Raw genomic sequence first — 25,406 nt, 5'->3', positions numbered from 1 at the left:
AGCTTTGTGCATTATGAAGTAAAATAAAGAAATCAAGAGCTGTACAAAAGCCCTAATCACACTGATGTGCAAAGTTGCTGTGCTAAGCTTAATATGTATTATAGTTCCTGAGAACTTGTTTAATCTCTCACCTGAATATTTGGATCATCTGTTGATCAGCCGTTCTATTTCCCCCCCTCAGGCTTACGGACAATTGGGGTAATAACCAAACTAGACCTGATGGATGAAGGCACTGATGCACGAGATGTTCTGGAGAACAAACTTTTACCTCTGCGGAGAGGTAGAAAGCTATTAAAACTTATAAGTGATGGCTATTTGTGTGAATGAACTCAAGTACTGTAGCATTGATCAGATTCATAGACTTGAGTAAAATGAGTGTTTACTAATCAGGCTTGAAGGAAGGAAGTACCTGAGCGCCAAACCATCATGCAGTGTGCATTTAATGTGCACTCTGGGTAAGAAGGAGCAAATGAAAGGAGCTAGTTTTGAAGTTTGCTTGCTGTTTATCTTGTCCCTTTGTCACCCAGAGCATTCCTAAAGCACCCAGGTGTACAGGGCTTCTGGCAATCAGCTTTCTTTTCTTCCTAGCATCTTTGGGTGCAAAATGTCAGCAGGATGCATATGGGACGTGATCTGCGACCAAGCTTCATGACAAAGCCCAATATATTTGACATGAAGTTATCAGATTCTTTCTTCCACCCACTCTTTTGGCAGGAAGCAGTCAGTGGTTGGAGCCATATATTTTCGTATACCTGTTGGAAACTTCCAATTTGCAGAGTAGAAGGGACCTTAGTGATGATCCTAGCTGAGTGTTGTGCATTTAGAGCCAATTTGTGATCCTGATTAATTACTCTGGCTCTTGTGTAGCTTTTAACTTGATTAGCTTTGTTCAGATTTGATCGCTGTATAGGTCTGTATACTGTATAGTAGGAGATGACTCATCTCACCAGTATGAGCTCAGAGTCTGACAAGAGTGGGTTCTTGATTACACCTTCAGTGAATGTGTTTGCTATACTGCTCAAATATCACAGTTCTGCATTTGAAATAAACAGTGCAAAATAGGCACATTTTCATCTTTTTTATTTGGGCTGTACCACTTGGATTTCTGTAAATTTCTGAGTCACAGTGCTTTCAAGTACTAAAGAAGACAACTTGTGACATCAGGGTGTCAGGCCAAGTTCCATGGGAAAGAACTATGCCGAGTGTAAAAATTCCAGCCAATAGCTGTTGAATGTCCCACTTTATCGCTGCATGGCTTGTTGTCTTTTCAATAGAAATAGGAGCAATAGGCCCTTCTTAATTTTAAGTGTTGTTATAAGCTAGGATTCCCCATTTCTTCTGTACCGTTGCAACTATGTGGCTTTCTGCAGTGGTTGCCCTGTTGTGTCCTAGCTGCTTTCTCTGCATTTGTACTGGGGTCCTGTGCAAAACTTAAGGCAAAAACTAATATATGGAGCTGTCCACTCATAGGCTACATTGGAGTTGTGAACCGGAGCCAGAAGGATATTGATGGTAAGAAGGACATCAGAGCAGCATTGGCAGCTGAGCGCAAGTTCTTCCTTTCCCATCCTGCTTACAGACACATGGCAGACCGCATGGGAACCCCCCACTTACAGAAGCTGCTCAACCAGGTAGGCTGTTCCTGTGGCATCCTGGCTCTTTTGCCTGGCTCTTCAAAGTTGGCTGAACATCACTGTTTCCACTTAAACCTTGTGGAGATGTTACAGTATGGAGGAAGTTGGCTGGTAGCTTTCACCCCAGATGTGATTCTCCCCCCTCACTTTTTCTTACCGAAATAATAATAATCTGCTATTCTTCATTTTATAGCTGGTTTAAACATTTGAAAGAAACAAGGGAGAGCAGAAATAAGGGTCTTTGGTTTTTAGCTTATTTCTTTTCCAGGTATCAGCTTGTTGCTGACATGAAATAAGTATGTAGTCCTGCTAAACTCCCACCAAACACAGTTTTCTCCGTGGGATTATTCCAAATGAATATGGATTAAACTTGTTGAAGCAGGGAAAAAACTGTAGATGGTTTCCATAAGCCAGTGCCTGTTTTGGAAGTGTTGAAAGGGCTATGCTGGGAGCAGCCAAGTTTTCTTTTAACTTTGTTCATCCCCAGCAAGGGCAACAAGGAACGGATTTTGGTTCTCGAAAGAAGGATAAGGTGTTCCCCTAGGTGGTGGGCTTGCAGCTTTGTTAGGCGGAGATGGGGATTTAGGCATTCTTGGGGCATATACCAAAGAAGCACAGCCTACTCCAGTTTAGAGTTCCATCACACCACAAAGGGGCAGCTGATGGATAGGAATTTTGGTAAATACTGGAGGCGGTTTTGGAAAATTGTATTAAATTGAATTAATTTGGCAGTGATTTGGAAAATCAATAAAAATAATTGGCGAAAAACAACAACAGTTCCATCACACCACAACTCACCCCTGATCAAGAGCTAAAGAGACAGCCCTCGCCCTAGCTGGCTTGAAAGGGAAAGCTGCTTTTATTCAGCACTAAGCAACACTACTTAATGTTGATATAAAATGATTGCTCTCTTTTTTCCATAGCAATTGACAAACCATATCCGGGAGACTCTGCCATCGCTGCGTAGCAAACTCCAGAGCCAGCTTTTGTCCCTTGAAAAAGAAGTGGAGGAATACAAGAACTTCCGCCCTGATGACCCTACGCGGAAAACGAAAGCCTTGCTCCAGTAGGTCAAATCTACATTGAGCTGTGCCTCTCACATGGGGAGCTTCCTTCCTTTGTTGTGTTGTGCTTTCAGAGGCTAGCTTTCATCTTGAGAAGCATGAAAACGTAAGGTGGTATCCAACTAAGTTTTACTCAGAGCAGACCTGTTGAAATTAATTGACCTAACTAGTCATGCTTATTAATTTCAGCGAGTTTACCCTGGTTAAAACTTAGCTGAATATCTGTGTTGTGGCAAACATCCAGTGTGCTTCCTCTGCTCATTTTTTTACTTGTGCGGCATCATTTATGTGTAAGTTGCAGTTCACAATGTTGCATAAAGAAAAAAAGTATGCATACTAGAGAGCATCCTTTTGGAAGTATAGGATGCACAAATTACTGTATTTTTCGCCCCATAGGGCACACCGGCCCATAGGGCGCACCTAGGTTTTTTTTGGGGGGGGGGAATAAAGAAAAAAAATTATTTCCCCCCAGGCTGGGGCGGGGGAAGCCCGAGCTTCCCCCGACCCCAGCCCCCAGAACAGTCTGCTATCCGCAGGGATGCAGGCAGCTCTCCGCAAGCCGTGGGAGCCCGGTGCGAAGTCGCACCAGGCTCCCACGGCTTGTGCAGAGCTGCGTGAAACCCGAAGCCTGGGGCTTGCTGAGCTCAGCGCACCCCAGGCTTTGGGATGCAGGCAGCTCTCCACAAGCTGTGGGAGCCCGGCGGGAACTCTGGCGGGCTCCCAAGGTTTGCGGATAGCTTCCTGAAGCCTGCATTCGCCCCATAGGACGCACACACATTTCCTCTTCATTTTTGGAGGAGAAAAAGTGCGTCCTATAGGGCGAAAAATACGGTACATGTGACTTTTGCATTCTTTTACATTCCACATTTGGTCGTAAAGTGCATGTGGAGCAGTATTTTTGTGTAGCATGGTTGTGGAGCAGCAAATCTTTTTTGAAACATTGTCCATAGTTTGAACTTGATCATCTTGACAAGACTGGTGACCAAAGTTTGAGTATTTTAACATCTTACATTTTTATAATGGATTATATTATGATCAAATCTATTGTTTTTCAGCCTAATTGCATGTTTTGATTTTTTCTAAGCAGTTTTCAGATGGCAGCATAAAAAGTTTTATTGTTGTGATAGTGATAGCATAGTGTGTGCCGAAGTAGTGTACCAAATAAAGTCATCTCCTACTACAGTCATACCTCAGGTTAAAGTTGCTTCAGGTTGAGTGTTTTCGGGTTGCGCTTTGCAGTGACCTGGAAGTAATGGAACGCGTTATTTCCAGGTTTCGCTGCTCGCGCATGCGCAGACGCTCAAAATGATGTCATGCGCAGAAGCGGCGAATCGTGACCTGCACACACGCAGAAATGGGTTGCGTTCTCTTCAGGATGCGAATGGGGCTCCAGAATGGATCCCGTTCGCATCCAGAGGTACCACCGTATGTGTTTTTTGAAAGCTTCCTGGCAAAGAATTAGATTTCATACGTACATGCCAAAAGAAGTTGATCTAGTAAAAAGTGTTACCTTTCACTCTACATTCCTGATTGATTGATTGAGTGGCTTCTGCTCACTCAACAGACTGTGGCATTATATAAACTTATATAAAAAATTGGTTTTAATTTATATCTGCATAGGATGGTCCAGCAGTTTGCTGTGGACTTTGAGAAGCGGATTGAAGGCTCTGGGGACCAAGTAGACACGTTAGAACTATCAGGCGGAGCCCGAATAAACCGCATCTTCCACGAAAGGTTCCCTTTTGAACTTGTCAAGGTAAAAGACATGGGATTTTATGTCCTGGGGCGATTTGCGAGCTGCTGTTGGAGGACATACCTGATGGGGACAATGCCCCCTACTGGAAGGATCAGTCAGGTTCCTCTTAAGCCTTCTGCCACCTCTCCTGGGGGAAGAGTCATCCCTCTCTTGAGACTGACTGATTGCTGTTGGTGACAGTTGGACCTTTTTTTTCTCTGAAAAAAGTATTCTCATCTATAGCGTTTTAAGTGTTTACTTTGTGCCAGTTTGTGAGTTCTGTGATTAAGTATGGTGTTTATGCAGGCTATAGCTGTGCATATGAGAGTACTGCTGTATTTTCAACCCATTGTTGGCAATCAGTAAGACACATTTACTCCCCTTAGCAATGTTCTGCTATGATGTGTTGATTTTTGTTATTATATTATGTTGCTTTGTGTATTTGTGGGCTGGTGAGAGTTGCAGTCCACAACACCTGGAGGGTACGAGCCTGAAGGCTGCTGTAGTGTGTTACATCTCTATTACCAGCTCTGATGTCAGCACATTTCTGCTGAAAAACTGATGCTTTAGTTGGCACCTTAGTCGGCATCCAAAACTTTCAAAGCAATACAATGTGAACAACAAAATAAAACAGCACAAAATACAGTTCAAGTTTCACAGTGAAAACTGCCATTACAAACAGAAGAGGGTTTCAAGAACTGTTGCTTAGCTGCTCTGGTGCTGGCGGTCACTACTGTTGTGTGTTAAATGGCCTTGTCCTGCCTGTAGGTTTGAGGTCTGGAGAACAGTTGACTACTCCCTGTAGTAGGAAAAATGTAGCAACAGACACTAGCAGGAATAGCAGTCTTAAGGTTAAAAAACAGTTAAGTTCCTGGGAAAGGTAAGTACCACGCCCACCCACCCCATCAGTCGACAGAGTGTTCTGTTTACCAGTGAGTAGTCAATTGACAGTTCACACAGATGTCAGTTTTGTCCCAGGGTGAAATTCAGGGGCTCTACTTGTACTAGACCAAGACAGAGCTTGCCCTTGGGGTTGAATCACAGGGGATGCATGATCCAGAATGCACTCCTTCTAACTGAGGAGAATCACAGGGGATGCATGATCCAGAATGCACTCCTTCTAACTGAGGAGAATCACAGGGGATGCATGATCCAGAATGCACTCCTTCTAACTGAGGTCTTTGGCAAGTACGCTGTTCTTGGCTACTACATAATTTGTATCCTGGATCTTTGCGTAAGTTCTCTCTAAGGTGTTTGGTAAGCATGGCTTCTCTAAGGAGCAAGCGTCTGAAGAAGAAAGGAGGGCCCCTCTTTGTGAACAACCAGCAATTTTGTTTCACCTGTTTCTACCAGCTTTAGCATTGGGGGCTTTTTGTCTTCTAGATGGAGTTTGATGAGAAGGACTTGAGACGAGAAATCAGCTATGCAATCAAAAACATCCATGGTGTAAGGCAAGTATAGGAACAGTAGCTGATTCAATGCAGCACAGTGTTACCTTGTTCTCCACTGATAAACTGTATGTAATGATAACTATCTGGGATGCTAAGGCAAGCTGGTAGTTGGTCTGAGATGCCTTCTACTGATGGTGGTTCCCATTCTGCCCAAGTCAAAACGAAGAATGTCATTGAGAAGATGAAAGGAAACAGAATGATGATTACCCTGTCACTGCGCCTGGTACTTTACCAAGCCTAAAGGGAGGACCCTTCCTCTGCTTGGAGGAATTTGAGTGAGAGGCAATGAAAGAGAAAGTCCAGGGCTGTACATCCATTTGCAAATACTTCTAGCACAGCTCATGTGTCAGAAAAAACAGCACAGCATTTCTGATTGGTGGCTTCTGCTTCCCCTCCCCTCCAGTTTCAGCACCCTTTATTTCATTTTGTTTATAGATGCAGCAATGGGAGACAAATTTGAACTCTTGTTAGGACTAAAGTCTTTTAATGCCCATATGAAATGGGCTCAGGATAGGATGTATGGGCCAGGAGTTTCTGTAGTTCTCTTGAAGAATGAACAGTTCCATTTACGTGCTATCCCTTTGGGGCAATAGCACTCAAGATCCATTGCTTCAAGTGTAATCAACTTCTATTTATCTCCTTCCCCCTCCCACTATCCTTTATCTGTAATGTCTTTGCCCTGGCCAGCTTTTATTCTATCCTTTTTCTTGTCAAGACCCTTGGTTTCTTAAATTATTATTGGGGGGGGTGTTCTTTTCCCTAAAACCCATATCCTCGCGATTTCCTTTCTTGCCTATCTGCCTCCTGTCTCATATTTTGATCTAGAATAAAAAGCTTCTTAGAAAGAAGAAACCCTCTGTAAACACCTACAGTTTAGAATTCAGTTTGCAAAAATGTCTTTCTGTAGCAAAGACTAGAGTTCATTCCCCTCTTTTGTCTTATCAACATTTTTTTTCATTTTCTGATGCCATTATTCTACCTTTTGAACTTTATTATTTAAATGGGAGAGGGCTGGATGCAGTGGAAGGTTTTAATAGTTGCGGGAGGGAATTGTGTTCTAGAATGTTGACAGTCTTTAAACCTGTTCTCTTCCCCCTCCTTGTTTTTCTTCTCTGCCATGTCTTGCCTTCCTTTCTCCTGCGTGTGGATGACTAGGACGGGGCTGTTCACACCAGACTTGGCATTTGAGGCCATTGTGAAAAAACAGTTGGTGAAGCTGAAAGAGCCTTGTCTGAAATGTGTCGACCTGGTTATTCAGGAGTTAATCAATACATTTAGACAGTGTACCAGTAAGGTATTGAACTAGCTGGAGGCAGCCTAGCCCTTACTGAGTGGGCTGGGAAAACCTGCCAAAACTGCACTGTTCTAATCTGCTCAACTTGCCTAACACAACCTCCAGGAAGAGCTACAGGCATCTTCTAAAATCCTGATTGGCTGGTGTTAAGATGGGATTGGGGTTTACTCTGCAGGGGAGACTATCAAGTTTCATAGGCTTTTACAAAAATGTTAAACTGTCTTACAACATGGTCCAGATTGCAGTCTTGAAATTGTGGCTCACTGCAAGCAGGATTGGTCTGTGCTTTAAGCTTCTCCTGCTTTTATCCTCTGCCTGCAAATAGAAGCTGCTGTTAGCTCTCTGGAGGTTGGCTAGGTCTGTGGGTAGATTCTTCTTGGATCTTGGCCCTTCTCTAAGTGCATGGCTTCTTGATCTGCCATTTAAACCGCTCCCTCAGGTTTTTTGCAAAGTCATGGCTGTTAGAAGGTCATGCTGCTGTTTGGGCAAATTAGCTTCAAATGCACTGATTGGCATAATGAACCATTTCCAGTCTAAAGGCCATCTGTTGGGAATTCATTTCACTGTTTCAGTGTGGTTGTCCCATCTACATGCATATCGAAAAACTGACCTGTCAAAGAGCTAGCTTCTCCCTTGCTTAATTTGCTGAAATCGACAGCAGGGTGTACAAACTGAGGCTCCAGGATCATGCTGCCTAATTGTGTGCCCTCTGGACAAGAACTTTGATCTTCAGCAGAGTAGCGAAGGTGCTGCTCTTAAGAGCGGTTTACATTGCTTGCTTGTTACAGTGGTGTATGCTGTAGGACTCCGGGTCCATTTCTGACAAAGGAGTTGTGTGCTTTTGTTGTGATGTGAAGAAGCCAGCACTTGCTCTCCAAGGTCCTTCAAATCCCAACTATCCTGATGCAGCAGAATCTGCATCTGTCTTCTGGCCCACAAGGTATCTGAGTAGAGTTTGGGCAGCTTTCTTGAATTCAGATTCCAAAGGATTTTGTACAGGAGTCATTCCCCAAAGAAGTGCTCCTAGTCTGAACAGCAACTGATGAAGCGGGGGGCAGGGAAGTGGCAGAACTATGAAACAGGGAGCAATTTTGGACACCATCATGAGAGGATTGACTCTAAATCCAGGTTTTTCAAGACCTGAGGGTCACTTGCAAGGGGAAATATCATTCCTTGCAGGCGAAATGAGCCAGTGAAACAGAAATGAAAGGTTAAATGCTGATTGCTGAGGCAGGCCTCATTCTTATGGATATGACCAGTCTTTGTTGACTGTACCACTTCAGATGATGGAATGTTCCTTATTCCAGAACATTTTCATCTTATAGAGAAGTAGCATGTTAGAGAGAAGGGTGCTAGGCTTTCAGTTTTCCTGACACATTAGTAGAGAGACTGTTTTTATGTATGGAGGAACATTGATTCATGTGAGCCCCATTCTTAGTATTCCCATTCCAGGCACAACAGTCACAGTGTGGAATTCTAGCATCTTAGGCTCAAAGCTTCAGTAGAAGTGCTAATTATATCAGGTTGCAAGGTCAATAACGTGTTAATTGAAAATAGCAACCATCACCAAATACTGTAAGTATACAGCTCTTCTCCCTCCTTCCATCTGCCAACAGATGCCTGCCAAGTACTGTTTCGGAACATGGAAGACTCTAGCGCAATGGTAGCCAACCTTTTTGCCAAGTTTGCCACAAATGGGATCACTCCAGTTGTGTTCTGTCGTTCTGTAGCCCCCAAACCCATGCCCGAGAGAGTTTTGATTGTAGTCAAACATGATGGCGAGCAGGCTGCAGAGTAGCACTAGAGGTGGGCAGGGCATACCTGACTTGACACAGCCTGACCCTAAGGCCTTTCTGCCTCACTTTAGGAGTGCAACAAATTACTTGCTGCATCCTTGCCATAGATTAGCCATTCATACTCTAGAATCAAACGGGGCACAGTAAGAAGCAAGCATGACCTGTTTTTTCTATTTTGGGGAGCCGTTTTAAAAAACAGGTTTTTATCCACTTTGCCAAGCACACTCATACTGCAAGGGGCAGGCAGGGCATAGTCCCTTTGCAGAAATACTTGAAGCTAATTTGAAGCCTCCTGAGCAGCTCAGCTCCTGGAAGGGAGTAGTTCCTTGTCAAGAGTTTGGCAATGCAAGAAGGATCTTCCTGAGGAAGTGCTGCTGCTTTTTCCTTTGCACATTACTAACCTTTTGAATCTCTTTCTTCCCCTCTCTGTCACTTTTTTTTATTTTCCTGCTTTTCTTCGGAATCTCTCCTTTCTGTTCGCGCTTTCTGCATGGTGCAGGACGGGGCTCTTCACACCTGACATGGCTTTTGAAGCTATAGTGAAAAAACAGATTATAAAGCTCAAAGAGCCCAGTTTGAAGTGTGTTGATCTCGTGGTCTCAGAGCTGGCCATGGTCATTAAAAAGTGTGCAGAGAAGGTAATGAGTCTCTACTCTTTTATTTCCCCTCCCCATCTCCCTGTCACCTGGAATATGGCTACTGGCAGTGCCCAGCTAAAAGGAAGTTTGAATGCTTTCAGTGAGGGCAGTCTGTGCCTGATCAGAGCCAGAGCCACAGCAGCTGCCATTCTTTTTTCATTATTTAAATACTGCTTTTATGTTTCAAGAAATCTCAAAGCAGTTTACATCTCAGTAGAAATCACTTAATTGTATAAAAATACAAAATAATAATAATGGGGGGGAATGCCCACCAGACTGTTGAATTGTACAGTTTGGCTTCACAGCAGGGTCCCACAGAGACATTGCACTGGTGTTGCTTGGACCGTAGCAGCTGCAGTCGAACATGCTTTGAAAAATGGCTAAATCTCAGGAGCACTTCCTGTAATACAAGGCTGCGTTTTTCAGCTGCCCTGTGCCAAAAGAAGCTTGTTTCAGCGCTGAAGCATGAAAAGAGCTCTGGCGTTTATCTGTTCTAAGAGTATCTTGGTAATATGTAATCACCATCTTCCACAGTGACTTGTGGGTAGGCTTATCATTTAATCAAAAAGAAAGCAGCTCTCATTCTTTTTCCTGTGGCACTAAAAAGCCAGTCTCATGTGTTCCTTCTGCTAAACTCCACAGAGGTCTTGGGCTGTTTCCCAGACAAAAGCCATGGGAAGCATAGGGTGCGCATCAAACACCCAGAAAACCGTTTTGTATCTTTATTGAACTGGCAAAAGAAAACCCACCCCAAATCCCTCTTACTTTGCGCTTTAGCCCTGTCCCAGTGGTAAAATTGAGAGATAGCCCAGCCTCTTCTCTTCTGCTCTCTATATGTGTGTCTATAATTGATGCTTAAGACTGCAGTGATCTGATCTCTTCTCCGCTTGTCCTCAGCTTGGTTCTTACCCTAGGCTTCGAGAAGAAACAGAGAGAATTGTTACGACATACATCAGAGAACGAGAAGGGAAAACTAAGGACCAGGTGAGCAGGTTTTTTGTTTACTCACCAAATAACCCCTGGGCTGACTGAGAATAGCAGAATCAGAATCTACAATGACTTTCTCAACTGACAATCACAGCAAAGTTGAACCCCTTCTTTGCTCAGCTTTCTCAGGGTTTCCATTGAGCTGGAATTGCTTGTTATAGCAGTGCAGAAAGTACCGAGCTCTTGTGTGGCTATGCATAAGCAGATAATCAAGGCAAGGTCCTTTTCACAGGCTTCAGTGTGCAGAAGAGTAGTCTAAATGGGCTCTTTCTCATGATGTTGTCATGCAGCTGAGCTGGTTTTGTCTTCTCTCCAGATTCTCCTGCTGATTGACATAGAGCTGTCCTACATCAACACTAACCACGAAGACTTCATTGGATTTGCCAAGTGAGTATCTGCTACCAAATAAACACCAAGAGATGCTTGGCTCGCATGTCACAGTAAACTGCAGTTAAATGTTTAACTACGGTCTAATGTGAATGGGCAGTGTGGAGTCACATACTATTATAAGTCGCCACTCAGTGAATAGCAAGCTTGTAGTTTGTTGTTCCTAGCATTGAGTCAGGAAGAAGCAAAGCAGCATGCGTTAGTACACTGCTCATTCATTGCAAATCATAGTTACTAGAGTTGCCCCCACCCCTTAAGCAGGGGTTCTGTTCTGAATCCCCACGTGCGTAAGAGAAAATCGCGTAACTGGGGAGCACTCTCTAAACACCCTTCAGGCTCCCTCTCTGCTGCTCTCTCTCCTATCCTTATGAAAATTACTATATCCCGAAACATCCACAACTAGAATTGAAGCTGTGGGGCTGGCTGGAGGATGTGCGGGAAATTGGCTGCTTCTGTGCTACCACTCGCATCAGCAGTTAGGCAGGGAAGCTGAGCAGCGTAAACAAAGCCCTGCTGTGCCTCCAATGTCTTTGGGGCTTCCTCTGCTCTCACTGACTTTGGGCTCCGGGGAGGATCTCCTCATGAGCCATGAGGACTCTCCAGCTCTCTCCCACCAGGGTTTGAATTAAATTATGCATCTGTATTAATTATGGTTTATGGGTGCTTCTGTATTATGGTTTAACATTGCATGTGAATCAGGCCACTGGGAAACATTATATGGCCCAAATAGTACTGCTGATGTAGGAAATGAGGAGAATTTTTTTTTTGGGCCAAGCAGAAGAGAGCATCTTGTGATTGGATAACTGCCTGGTAGTACAGATCTCATGACTTGGGTTAACCGAAATCAAATAACTAGAAGCTGAAACTAGTCATGTGTGGTTGAGATCAAACTTGCATTTTGGAGACGTTAATGAACTTTAATCTCAAATGCTTGATGAAAAGGTAACAATGAGTGAGATATGTGTGTGTGAGAGAGGGAGGGACAAAACTTATTTTTGGCTTTCCTTTGTGACCTATTTTCGGAGCAAGCAACTTGGGTGCTTTTTTTAAAAAAAAAAGCCAGTTAAATGAAAACAATTATTAGATCTTTATCACTTACAATGACTTTAACCTGCCCTATCACAAAGACATGTCTAACTAGCAAAAGCCAGCCAAAATAGGAAGGTCTTACGCCACTTCAGAAATACTATTTGGCAAGTCTCCCAGGAAAGTGCGCAATGCAGCCTATGGGGATGCCTCTGTGTATTGAGTAGCCTGACGTTCTGCACTAATAATATTGAGGGTAACCTCATGTGAGCTATTGTAAGTTGTGTTGGGACATAGGAAAGGAGAATTGCTTGTAGGCATGTAGGGGTCCAGGGCTTTGTAGGATAAAAACACTTTGCATGGTGCTCTGAGGGACATAGGGAGTTATGGAAGATGATGGAGGACTGATGCATTGTTTGCAGGGTTTCTGCCATCACTGCTATGATGAAGTTTGAAGTAAGCCATTGCAGTCCCTTCGTATAGCACATTACAGTAATCTTATCTTAGGCTTTCAAATTCAAAAATAATGGTTGCAGAATCTAAATATGGCAAAAGGGAGCGCATATTTTTCCCCATGTGGAAAGCACGCTTGACTTAGAAGTACAATCTGGACTTCAACATGCAGCAGCCAATTCAGAAGCCCCTTAGGTTCTGGTGATTACTTTTTAAAAATTTTCAGCTTGTCACCTCTGATGCATACAGGTCTTTAGATAAAGGACTCAAGGGTGGGTACTCTTCAACACTGATGACAATATATATCAGTTGTCTGCAGTTACCCTGACTTTCCCTGGTACTATTTTTATCCAGCTGTTGCACACCCTTTCTAGTTAGCTTTCTGCTTCTGCTTTTTTCCATTAGCTCTTGTTTCTTCATGGCTTGTCTCATTGTACATTTACATTTGGTTCCCCTGAGTCTGTGCCTCCTTTTCCTCTGTGATTGGACAGACACTTCCAGTTTTTAAAGGCAGTGTCTTGCTTTTTCTAGCCTCCTTGACTCTTTAGACATGTTGGCATCTAGTTTAGACAGGTTTATGTGCTTTCTAATATACGGGATGTTTGGATTGATCCTGTTTAAAGCAATTATAAACTCCAGCTTCCCAAAGAATCAGACCTTCCTAGTGATACATTTTAGTCTTTTAAATTCTCATTCATAACTTTCCCACTAGTTGAGAACGTAAGTGTATTGATAGCATTACGTCTAATAAATGAATCATCCCAAATCAAAATGCCAGTATCCATTGTGAACATTACTTTACAACCATTTTGTTGTCAAATGAGCCTCACCAACTAGAGAAATGACCAATATGTTCCTGCAGATTATATCACCTGGAAATGATTAGTAGTCTCTCCCTATAGTTCTACTTGTCTTGGAGTTGGCAATGTTTCTTAAAAAGCTGTTTTGATGGTCATGAACTTACTGCTTATCTAAATCCTAGGATCCAGTATCTGTTGATTGTTTCTCAGTGCCATTCTTCTAGCTGACTCCTGATTTCTTTATAGTGGTCTGTCTAGATATCTTTCTATTCACAGCCTTCGTAACAAAACAGCACATACCATTTACAAATTATGTATACCTTTAATGATGTACTTGTAAATGATCAGATCTTCCATGAGTGACTCCCAAGAAATATCCTAGGGTTACACAAAGTTATGGCTACATTTATGTGGGATGGCGTTTAATTTCTTCAGTGTGGTGCCCTTGTGTCTTAGGGTTATAATTTCCTACACCATTACAGGAACAGCCATCATGGGATTGAGACCTTTCCCACTATATCCCTAGAAATCTCCACTAGATGCCTTTGTCAGTCTTTTCCTGTTCCTCAGGCTCACCACTGTAGTTCTAGCTGCTAAAAAACCTGCTTGTTCTTTAAGATTCAGAAACTTATTGCAGTGCACACACACACAGCCTCTGCACAGAATGGACACTTCTATATATGATGCTTAGTGCAAAAATTAGGACAACCTGTACTCACTTGCCAGCTTTCAAGCATTTGTAACATTAATATGAATGTAAGATAAAATACTACTTTTTCTCTTTTCGCATAAAACTTTTGATAAGTTCATTTTATAAATGTAATATATGAAGTACCCCTGATATTTTTTGTAGGGGCCTGTAAGCAGAATTTTCAAGACATCAAGACCAAATGATCTCAGTAGGAGGTCCCTGAACCCTTACCACTTGTTTCCCTTTTATTCTGTAATGCTGCTCTTAGAGCTTCTGTTATTGGATGACTTAGAAACACTGTAAATGCATTTTAAGAAATGCTGTTTGGCATCAGCCCAGCAAGCAGCTCAGGCATAATGTCCTGTTCACATACTCCTTCCATTCCCCATCTCTCTCTCTCTCCCTCTCGTGTAATTTGTGTGTAGTCTATTTATGTATCCTTTCACACTTAATTTACAGTTCCTTCTTTTTCCTTCATCTCACGTTTCTCTCTCTCTTTGACTCACCTTGCTCTTCCCTCTGGATGCCTCAAACCTCTCCCAAATCTCCCCAGCTGTTACACTGAGCAGCGCATGGTGGCTGGGTGCGTATCTGCCTGTGAGAGTTTATCCTTATTAGGTCTAGAGTGTAGCTTGTCTAACCCTTTGGAGAACTTGTTGAAGGGGCTGTATGAAGACTGTGGTGAGGATTGGTCAGTGGAGACGTGTTCCCATAAATCTGCTCCCCAATGGCAAATGTCCCTCACCCTCTGGCAAGCAGAGTGGCCGGTAGTGTGTAGGTCCTGTCACTTGAAATTTCATTTGTGCTCCAGATTAGACAAAGCAAGCAACAGGAGGAATTTCTTTTGAGAAGAAATTCAAAAGAGTGGAAGAGATTCTTTCCTTTCTCTGGGTGGCACAATCCAGAAATAGCCTTTCCCTTTCCTAAGCCTTTTGCATGTCTGAGTCAACTAGGGAGGGGAGAGAGACATAGTGGTAAGCATAGTAATGGTTGGCTAGTAAGATATATCAACATGAGTGGCTAGCCTTGGAACACATAGTAAATGTGCATGTTCTGTGTACATGTGCATGTAACTGGTAGGAGGCAAGCTGCATCCAGCCAGCAGAGGACCCCAGAATTATTCCACTAATTAGTTGTGAAAATTGACAATCCCGCAAGACAGTCTAACATCCCATTGATTGAAACACTAGGGTGTTCTCTCCATATGCTGCCAGGCAGGTTCTTTCAAGAAAAGATTCACTGGGGCCTGGAGTAGGCAGTGTCCTCCGCTTCCTCTGTAGTGTGCAGTCACAGGTTAAAGGCCCTGTCTCCCTCTGGTTTAGATCTGAAGTGGAATGTTTCAGAACCGCTGTGAATTTATAGAGTGTCTTTGTGGTGGAAAAATCTGTCGTATGGCATGTATCACTTCAGCTCCATTGCTGGTGAACTTTCTCCTTCGAGGGTTGGCATTTCCCTATCTGCATCTCTAATTTTGCTTGACTTGAAGAGGAATGAATGTGTTGGTGATTCTCTGCATCTAACATGCAAGTTTACCTTTTTTCACACCCAGTAGGCATGTTTAATGTAAAACCATCTCTTTTCTTTCAGTGCACAGCAAAGGAGCACCCAAGCAAATAAGAAAAGAGCAATCCCAAATCAGGTACTGATGCATGTCTCCTTCCTTTAGCCAAGTAGAACATAGTGTCAGCATACTAAGTCCAGCCTGTTGGGCACACTGTGTAGTTGCACAGAGTTGAACAGGCTTGTGAGCATGGCGTAGATTTATAAGAAGAAGTGCCACCCTTGCCTTATGTCATTTGAAGACAGAAAATGACTTGGAGCTGGCCACAAGGTGCAGAAAGTACAGTGCCTCCACCAAAATAAATCATTTATCCTTCAGTTGTGACCACAAATCTATGCCAGTATGAACACAAGTAGAAGAGAGAATCTTCAAGGCAGAAGAATGAAACGATAAAGGAACATTTTCAGTCTTGAGTCCCTTTTGTTTCTGAGCAGCAAGACTTGAGCAAAGGACTGGAAACAAAATTGGTGCATAAAGTTAGTCTCTATATAATGTATCTGCGTATGTTAATTCTTGTTTGGAAAGACTGTAATGGAACATTAACACTGAACAATTATAATTAATTGCATGTAACTTTTTTCTTTTACTGTTTTTTTCTGCTTTCCCTTTTTTCCAACCATTTTTGTGCTTCCTGCTTCTCCCTTCCCCTTCTACTCTCATTATTTGATTTTCTTCACTGTTCTGTCCCCTCATCCTGCTTTTCCTTATTTTACCTGCACCACTAATTTTGCCAACCTGTAAAGGGTGAGATACTGGTAAGTACCTGTATAATGTGCTAGTGACTAATATGTAAAATTTGGTGATGGAGACTTCCTTGCCCAGCAAAAGTAAAGGTCCCCATGTTGGGTAACCTCTTTGCCTCAAACAAAGTGCACTTAATTGTACAGAAAAGCAAGCAACTTCAAATGGCATTCCAGGAGATCCAGGCATGGGAACCATCTTTCTAAATTTAGTTGCTACTGTTGAATTATTGGGCTTATCATGTGGGCAATGAATGAAACTGTAAGTAGAAAAGGTAGCTCTCTGAATCCTTCATTTTAGCCTAAGGAAGTCTGATTTTAGCCCCAACCCTCCTTGGATCAGAAATCAGGTGAGACATTGTCCTTATTTAATATCTCATCTTCATGCCTTTTCTTCAAGCTGACATATACGGCTGAAGGGAGATCCACTTAGCTGGAGTCCAGTGACACTCAAGCAACTGAGACTTGTGAGTCTTAGCTATAAAAGTAAGCATGAGGCTGCCAGACTTGGGTATGACACCCACCATACCAACAGAGCGCAGTGGAAGGATAAAGATGCCAGCGAGCCTTGACTAGTAACTGCAGCATTCTGAGCTTCTGCTCTGTCTGCTAGCATTCCTGGTTATTTTCTCCCTTGAGACCTTGTGTTCTTCCTAACTGGTGAGACTCAAGGGGCCAGCATCATGTATTGTACCATGTTCTACACCCATACACCCAGCTTGGTTGGCAGTTGTCACAAACGTATTCCATGTTAGTTTTCACCTTGATGTGTTCATATCTCCATCTAAAATCTCAGCTGCTGCTGCCTTCTCTATAATTATTGAGGCACAGAGAGATTTGTTTGCCATATCATTACTATGTTGCCCTTTCCCTTGTCTGGTGAGACCAGTGTTGCTCTATGCTTTTCCTTTAAGTGCACTAGATTCTAAGAAATGTGGGTGGATCGGTTGCTCCATGATTAAACAAACTGATACAGCCCTTTGAACTCATAGTCCCTGAAGGATGTGTTGTGGATGGGAATCTTGGAGTTGGAAATCAAATGGTTACATTGCTTACTCTACAAGAAAATGGAATCGCCAGAAACTTTTGGATGTAAGTGAGAAGAACAATTCTTAATAAAACAGATGCAGAGGTGCTCCTCCTCTCATTCTGTCCTGGAAATAATTTTCACATGTACTTGGTGCAAGAATATTGCACTATGTTCTATTGTACATATGTGACACATATGCTAGCTTTGATGCGTATGTGTTAACTTTGCTCAGATCGGAGGTGTGGGAGGTTTCCTATTCAAGTGCTATTTCTACTGGGCAAGGAACCTCCTCTCAATTCCATATTCTGATCCAGTGGACTAGAATGCTGAGAGAGTTTAAAATCAGTGGCATAGCATTCCCCTGGAATCCCAGGCATCCTGTCAGTTCTCATCATTATATCCTGTGTTTCAAAGAGTCTGAAAGTGCTGACGCATCCATTTTCATGATATTCTAAGGATAACTGCAGACCTCAGAGCAGTAATTCTCAAATAGTGTGCTGAAAGTAATTAGAGGTTCATATGAACTCAAATCAACCTTCCATGGAGAATGCTGTCCATGTGCAGTTAATTCTTACTCTTACACTCCAAATTTTAATTTGGCAAACCTAGGAAGAGTTTGAGAAACACTGCCATAATGCCTCCTGAGGGTCTGCATATTTGCCATGTCTCCAATTCCAATGCAATCCCTGGTCTTCAATTCCCAATCTTCAATCCCTGGCTTTGAAAATGTGGTTTGTGCTTCAGTAAGAGGAAGGTGGAGATCTGACTGGCTGGGCTGTGTTTGATTTTACTAAAAGTAGAAGGTGAAACTTACTTTTCAGGCAACACTTTGGATCGAACTCATCCTCCTGCGTTTGAGAGAGGCAATTTGGAGCTTTAAATGAACATTATGTTCTTCTTTCCTCAGCTTCTTGTAGGCCTGTCTGGGTGGTGATGGTAAAATAGCAGGCTAAAGAATAAGGAGATTGATTCCAGGAACATTTTTTTTTGTCCATACTGCCCAAAACTTGCCCTGCTGCACACTTTTTGCCCCCTTTGAGTCTCTTTTCTCAAGTTGGCAGCAGAATTGGCTTCCCTTGGGCTGATGCCCCTTGACTGGGCTCCTCAAACTCAGTTACAGCCCTGTGTGTCTTTTTCAGGCTCTTTGGTTTCTTCTTCCACATCTGTCTCAAGGTCTCTCTCCTTCTCTACTGCCTTCTGGCCACTCTTTGCCTCCATTCTTTTAAAAGCTAATTGTATTTAAAATGTGACTGACTTCTGATCCTGAATCTTTTTAATTAAGAGAAATGCTTCACAGAGAGGAAATCTGACCTGACTCCCTTTCCTATGTCTGGACTTGACAACACCTTCCATTCCTCTGCCAAGTTAATTTGAATTAAAATATAGTTTGCAACAGCCCATGCCCACCAGTGCTCCACTCCTTCTGTGTGTCTGCGACCTTGGTCTTTATGTTAGCAAGAAGCTGAGCAGGTCTGAAAAGATGAGGATGCCTGGTTGATATGTATTTCTTTGCCCTCATGCTTTTTCAGTGCTGGTTTTGAAAGCTTAAGCACAGGCCAAGCCAAATTCTCTGTCCCTTTCCAGAGCTGCTCAGCAATCCTGCCTCTAACATCTGTAGCTTTCGTATCTAACAGTTGAATCATCACCATTAGGTTTGCTCTCTTTCTCCAAAGTATACTTTAGCCTGGCTATATTTAAATGATTTAACATATAGACTACTTCCTTTCCAGTCTGCTCATTACTAATATTTATGGTGGTACTAACTTGGGTAGAAAACGTTTTACATGTTTTGCTGTTTGGGCTTCCTTCTGAAAGGAAAAGTATAGTTCAGACATAAAAACGAATAAATGACAGAGCAAAGTGTGTTTGTTGCTGTGTCTTTACTCCAAAGGCCCACACAGGAGGTGGGGTGTTGATCAAGTATCCTAAAGAGATACTTTTCATCCTAGCAGAGAGAAAAAGTAAAACTCATCTGTTTTGTGTTGGGTTTAAATTAAAGCAGCTTGTTGAACTATCTAGCGTGCTCAAGGTTATTGCAGGCTTGGTGAGTCTTGCAGGATATTCTCAGCAGCCCATCGACCACCATAAAAATGCTACAGGTCTTGGCTATTTCCCCATGAAATTAAGAGCAGTTCTGTCCAGTTGCTTGGCTGTAAATGATCGTTCTTTGCTTAAATGTACACAGCTACTCAGATGTTCAAAGCATAGTTCTGAGGGCAAGTGGTTCATCCTTAATACTTTGCAGGCCCTATGAAGTGAATTGATCCTGGCCATTCTTAGTGAACAGAGGTGTAGAAACTCAGGGCTGAACAGGGGGCTAGATCCTGGACCTAGGACTGGCTCGCCAATTGCTTTGCTGGCTTTTATTCCAATAAATTTATGATGAGCTCAATGACTTGGCACCAACATAATCAGTGGAAGGGATAAAATCCTTCCAGCATTGAGGATTTGATTGTTGGGCAGATTTTGGGATGCCTTACAGGCAACGCTAGGTGTTGCTTTTGGCTTGTGCCAGGCAATTAGAATTCCTAGCGTGGCATGGTGGCTAGACTAGTGCATTCCAATGTGGAAGTACTCGCTCAAGTTAACACAACTTCTTAAAATATGGTACTCTTTGGGCAAGTATTAACTTAATCTGTTTGCAGAATACTTTTATTCTGAGCTCTTCAGAGCAGTGGTTTTCAGACTTCCTTTCTCCAGGGCATCCTTTCTACATCATTTGTCTGAGCAGATCCAGTGTGCTATGGAAGATTCTAGGGTACATACTAGGCAAGGGTGGGCTTGTGGGATCTACTCTTATTTTTTTATTGAAACCCAGTAGTCTGCCAATCAGACCACAGGTTCAGAGTAGCAGCTAGTGAGCAGTTGGAGTCTGATACATAATAGTGACTCAGTGGGTGAAGCAAATTGTCTACTACACCCTGTGAGTCATTCACTGGGACAGCTTGCATTGTCTGCCTCTGAGTTACAACAGATCAGGGGTTCTGACACACTACTCTAATACTGTCCTAGCAGAGCTGCACAAAGACATATTTAAAAGCAACCAGTTAATACATGTATGTTGCAATATTATTTATTTGATTTCTTACATTCCCTTCACTATAAGGTCCCAGTGCAGATCACAGCAATATAAAAATATACTATTAAAGCCATTTCAAACAGCTCTAGGTAAAAGAACATAGAGGCTGAGAGAGATTTCCAGCCATGCCAATGATACTTTTACTTGCAGTTTTGCTTACTATAGTTGTTGTTGATGATGATGATATTAAAATGCTGGGTGGCTTCCAACAAATGAAAACACAGTAAGTCATCAAACATTAAAAACTTTCCTATACATGGCTGCCTTCAGGTGTCTTCTAAAAGTTTGTTGTTTATTATAGTGAAAACTACTGGAAATCATAAAACTGCTGATGTACCGTAAATGGTTCAGATCTACTAGTAGACACCTAGCTATGTGTTTGCACAGAGATCATAGGCCTATTAGGTTTCCTCGTTGCTATTGAAGCATGCTTTGTCTGGCTGTCCATTGCAGGAAAGACTGGAAGTGATGGGCAAGCTGCCTTTCAAAGTAGCTTGTCTACCACTGTTCATCACTTTTCATCAGGGAAAGCTTCTGAAAAACTCCAGACCTCCCTGCAACACTAAATGAAAACCACTACTTTAGAGAGAGGATAGGATGCAAATGTAACTAATTAACATAAACATTTTTTGTTGTTGCCCAATTGGAAAAGCCAAGCCTTGGAGCTTCCTTCAGGATAAAGGAATGCCGTCATCCTAATGCCAAATGTCTTGAGGACAAATTATCCCACCAAGAGGCAGACAAGCATCAGTACTGACATTTCAACCGTTAACCTCGTTTACATTTTCGTTTTGTGACTTTTTGGTTAGCCAGGCTGTAGCAAAGAACTGGCTCCAAAACATTTTGCTCGTAGCTCTGGCGGAGTCACCTGTGAGACTGGGGTGACTTCATCAGGTGGGGAGCTGCCCCTTCAGGCAAACTGAGAGAGTGTCATTAGTGTGAAATGCAAGACGAACTGAGTAACGGAGTGGTTGTTTGCAAATAGGAGTATAGGTGGTTGGAAACAACTGGCTGCAAGCAGAGTTGTGGCCTGCACAAATCAGTGCAGCTTTATTCAGGAGACTCCTTTTTCATCCTATTAAGTTTCACTAGGTCTGTGGCTGCTTTGTAAGTTGCAGACATGGATACTTGAGGGTTGCCACCAACGTACTCTGGCTCCTGCCTGCATCTTTGCTGATGGGTTTCACTGCCATGCACTGTGTCATTATATATTTATGAGGGACCTCATAGACATCTATAAGCAATGTTTTTTGCTGTAAAGAGAAGGAGCTCCTGTCCTGTTTTTATTTCTGGCAATACCCGTTCATCTGTCAGTGAGTATTGGACTGCTACACAGAGTTCCTTTCCTGATTGCAGAGCGCTAGTCATGGCATGTTGAAAATTCTGCTTTACAGGTTTATCACTTGCATCTAGCATTCTCTAGATTTAATTTTGGGTACACTAAGTGTAAATGAGTGCTTTAGGGTTGCTTATTGGTGAGAGTGGTTCATTGCTTAACATTGATCACACGGTGGAATTTTGCAATCATGAGCCAGGCTGCTATTTCAGAGGCAATCAAAGTCCACGTGTAACAGTAATGCTGTAGGTGGAAATCTTCAGAGGGCTTTGGGTCTTGCCAACAACACCCTGGTGCTGTAAACTGAAGGTTTAATGCTTTTCCTGATCAGTGTCACAGAGTCATAGAATGGTATCGGTGGAAGTGACCCCTGAGGGTCATCTAGTCGAACCCCCTGCAATACAGAAATCACCGCTAAAGAATCCCAGACAGATGGCCATCCCAACTTCTGCTTAAAAACCTCCCACTCCCTCCAGCTGCCACTTTCTTCCTCCAATGTCCTTCTTTTTTTCATGAGACATGGGACCCCCTCATCCTCCACTGGGCCCTCCAAGCTGCTAACTTTGGAAGCAGGACTTTCCTCCCCTGCTGATTGCTATGAGGGCTAGAATCCTAAGCCATTGCACCAAATCTCTTGAACATAAAGCAATCCCATCCATCTTACGTTCCCCAAGATAGCCTGTAACCTGTTCTTCCTTCCTCACCTACTCCTTGATTTCCTCCAGGTCATCCGGCGAGGCTGGCTGACTATCAACAACATTAGCATCATGAAAGGTGGCTCCAAGGAGTATTGGTTCGTCCTGACGGCGGAAAGTTTGTCTTGGTACAAGGATGAAGAGGTGGGTAATTATGCATGCCATATTGTCGCAGTGAGAAGTCACCTGGGTGGCGCTGTAGATACTCAGATCGAGTCCTTGAAATCACACACATGGAAACATGGGGGTATTATCTACACCTCTAAAACTGCCCACTTACCAGCAAGGATGCCATGAGTCCCCACGTGCACAAGCCTTGTTCTGTTAACAACCTGACAGCCAAGTGCCTTGCAGCAGTCCATGTTTATGGCATGAGCTGCTGTGGGCAAGGGTTTGTGTGGACCACGATAATATATCGAGGGTGTGATCACAGAGACAAAGGAGGAGCTGCAATGCATTGTAATGGTGGCGAGGAGGAAAATATTTTGTCCTTCCCTTTCTGCCCCTGTCCCTTCCTTCCCACCTACCCATTTGCCTCCTCTGCCCTCTTCCCCTTCCCAACTCTCTGCTAACTTTCCTCTCACCTCCTTTACCTTCTCCACTGAGCTCAGGGCAAAGGTTGGCTGAATAGGGGGAGACTGATGAAAATGAAGTTATCATTAACTGAAGATCATTAAATTAATTAAACTGAGGATCATTACATTATCATTATCTGGTGTATACGAGTTATGTTGCCGAAAGGGCACTCAGTGGGAAGGTATTGGCAGGCTTGGAGAAATTCCAAAGTTAGAAGTAAAAAAAAAAAAGTATTCAGGAAGAAACGGGGGGGGGGGGGGGAAGAGTTCCCCAGCCCAATGAGGACTAAGCATGTTCAGTGGCCAGCAAATACCAATTGACTGGGGAATGTGGGTGGTTGAAATGTAGTACAGCATTCTGAAAGAGGATATGACTGGCTGCCTAGAACTCTTAAAGAGGAGTGATCCACATTACAACATTTGTTTCCTATCTGTTAGGAGAACCAATTTTGAAACAGGGAAGTGTCTTCCTTGATGCTGGCAATAAGTTCCAGGAGTCTTGGCTCCAGGTTTATCACAACCAGATTCCATATAGGACTGGCTTCTGTGTTATGACTTGTGCAGAAGGGAGAATCTCTAGCAAGCGATACTTTTTTCTCGTGGTGGTGGTTCTACTGCCAGTTTTTCCTCCCACATAGCTATTTAGTGGCTGAAGAGCCTTGTTCTGTAAGAAGTGGCAACTGGATACGCTTTCTCTGGAATTCCCTACCCAGACTGGAGTGCCACAGACTACAGGAAGGAATGCTTTGCCTGCCCTTGTCCCTGCTTAGTTTTGGTGCGGGGAAAGAAGTTGTGCATTTCATGAATATTTCCTTCATCTAGGGTTGCCGTATTTCAAAAACTAAAATTCCTGACACTTGCAAAGTTGTTGAACTTTTCTTAGGAAGACCCCAAAATTCCTGACGTATGGCAAGCCTAACTTCACCTTTCTTAGCTTTGGGGGCAGTGGGAGGCGGTATATTTTTTGTTGCTTTTCCATCTACCATCCCCCAGACTCAGGTTCGGGGAATGCTTTCCTTTCTGTTTCTTTCTACCAATGCTAGATCCCAAGTAAGGAAGAAGGGAGGCATTCAAGCTTGGGGAAAACTTCCTGGTTTTCAGCAGAAGCTGGATTTGCACAGTGCTGGTTGTCTGGCCCATATGTCAGTCACAAAACCACCTCCGCTAGTAAATTATTTGAGTTGATAAACATGCAGAGTGCTTTTGCAAATAAAAACAAGGCACCCTGCCCATTTGAGCCATGGAAGTGGGCACAAACAGGAAGAAACACTCAGAATTCAGAATGGAGGCTGTTCATTTGTCATTAAAGAAGCAGGAAGGGAGTCACTTCACTCAGAAAAGCCCATACCACTTCCTGTTTCAGATACATATGTATGCACGTTGAGACGCACTGCCCTCCCCCCATTCTTGGCCCCCCTCAGTTGTGTGTGCTTCACAGTTTGGTTTCTTGGAAACAAAACTCAAATTGCAAATTGGAATTATGCTTTATGAATGGGAGGTGACTCGAGTAGAGAGTAGGGGCCATCCCATATTCCAAAGGTATCCCCGAGTGCATCTTTCCCTAGTGTCATATTACAGAAAGCAAAATAGTTGCAATTTGGGATATCTTGGAAGCCTCAGTAAAGCCTGCCTTCCATCCCTGACACTGGATGGCCTGGTCTTTGCTGGCAGGGATAATCCTGTGCACTCTTATCTATCTTCATGCCAGGTCTTTTCAATATTTAAACCTTACATCTACATATTCCTTGCATATCTTGATGACAGACCTTCCATTTTGCTTAATCTAAACAATGAGTGCACCAGGCAAGTCTGTAGGGAGAGAGCATCCCATAATTAGGGCACTGTCAGGTACTTCTTGTGTGCAGTTGGACCCAGAGTCAGGTAAGTGACATTGCAGGCTCTGGTGGGAGTCAATTTAGTAGGCCAGGTTGATGCAAATACAGTCGTACCTCAGCTCCTAAACACCTTGGGAGTCGAATGTTCCAGCTCCTGAACGATCAAAAACCAGAAGTGAGTGTTATGGTTTTCGAACTTTCTTTTGGAAGCCGAACGTCCGATGGGGCTTCTGTGGCTTCTGATTGGCTGCAGGAACTTCCTGCAGCCAATCAGAAGCCACGTTTTAGAAGTCAAACAGACTTCCGGAACTGATTCTGTTCAACTTCTGCAGTATGACTGTATTGGGATTGTGGGATCTATATACCATGGGAGGCATGATGTTTGAGTTCAAGGAATCTTGGACTGCATTATATCACCTTTGTAAACAACTCTCTGGCAGCTTCTTGCTGGACCCTCTTTCCACCTTCTGTGGCCTGAGATGAAGAAGAAGTATCTTGTTGCACTCTAAAGCGTAAAACATTTATGGTATATGCTTTTGTGAGCTACAGTTCACTTCATCAGACGCTTGAAGTGTTATATTGAGTTACAGGTGTATATA

The 25,406-nt window shown here is 43.1% G+C and overlaps 1 protein-coding gene across 14 annotated transcripts in view; it reads left to right on the top strand.

Annotated features, from left to right (window-relative positions):
* The window catches only part of DNM2 (dynamin 2), a 60,938-nt gene that overhangs the window by 19,560 nt on the left and 15,972 nt on the right, over window positions 1–25,406 (top strand). For 5 of the 14 annotated variants that reach the window (XM_083419754.1, XM_083419753.1, XM_083419746.1 and 2 more), the window contains exons 5-14: window positions 182–280; window positions 1,471–1,631; window positions 2,558–2,700; window positions 4,319–4,454; window positions 5,817–5,884; window positions 7,040–7,178; window positions 10,510–10,596; window positions 10,916–10,986; window positions 15,544–15,595; window positions 22,428–22,541. In XM_083419754.1, coding sequence (XP_083275880.1) covers window positions 182–280; window positions 1,471–1,631; window positions 2,558–2,700; window positions 4,319–4,454; window positions 5,817–5,884; window positions 7,040–7,178; window positions 10,510–10,596; window positions 10,916–10,986; window positions 15,544–15,595; window positions 22,428–22,541 — 1,070 coding nt within the window. Of the gene's footprint in view, window positions 1–181; window positions 281–1,470; window positions 1,632–2,557; window positions 2,701–4,318; window positions 4,455–5,816; window positions 5,885–7,039; window positions 7,179–9,473; window positions 9,613–10,509; window positions 10,597–10,915; window positions 10,987–15,543; window positions 15,608–16,260; window positions 16,273–22,427; window positions 22,542–25,406 lie in introns of all 14 variants that reach the window. The other 9 variants (XM_083419752.1, XM_083419744.1, XM_083419745.1 and 6 more) reach the window with 4 other exon arrangements.

Source organism: Podarcis tiliguerta, assembly GCF_965153285.1.
Source record: "Podarcis tiliguerta genome assembly, chromosome: 17".
In the NCBI taxonomy this organism is placed as follows: Eukaryota; Metazoa; Chordata; class Lepidosauria; order Squamata; family Lacertidae; genus Podarcis; species Podarcis tiliguerta.
Note: the sequence above shows the minus strand (reverse complement) of the source record. Positions and strands in the feature narration are given on the sequence as shown.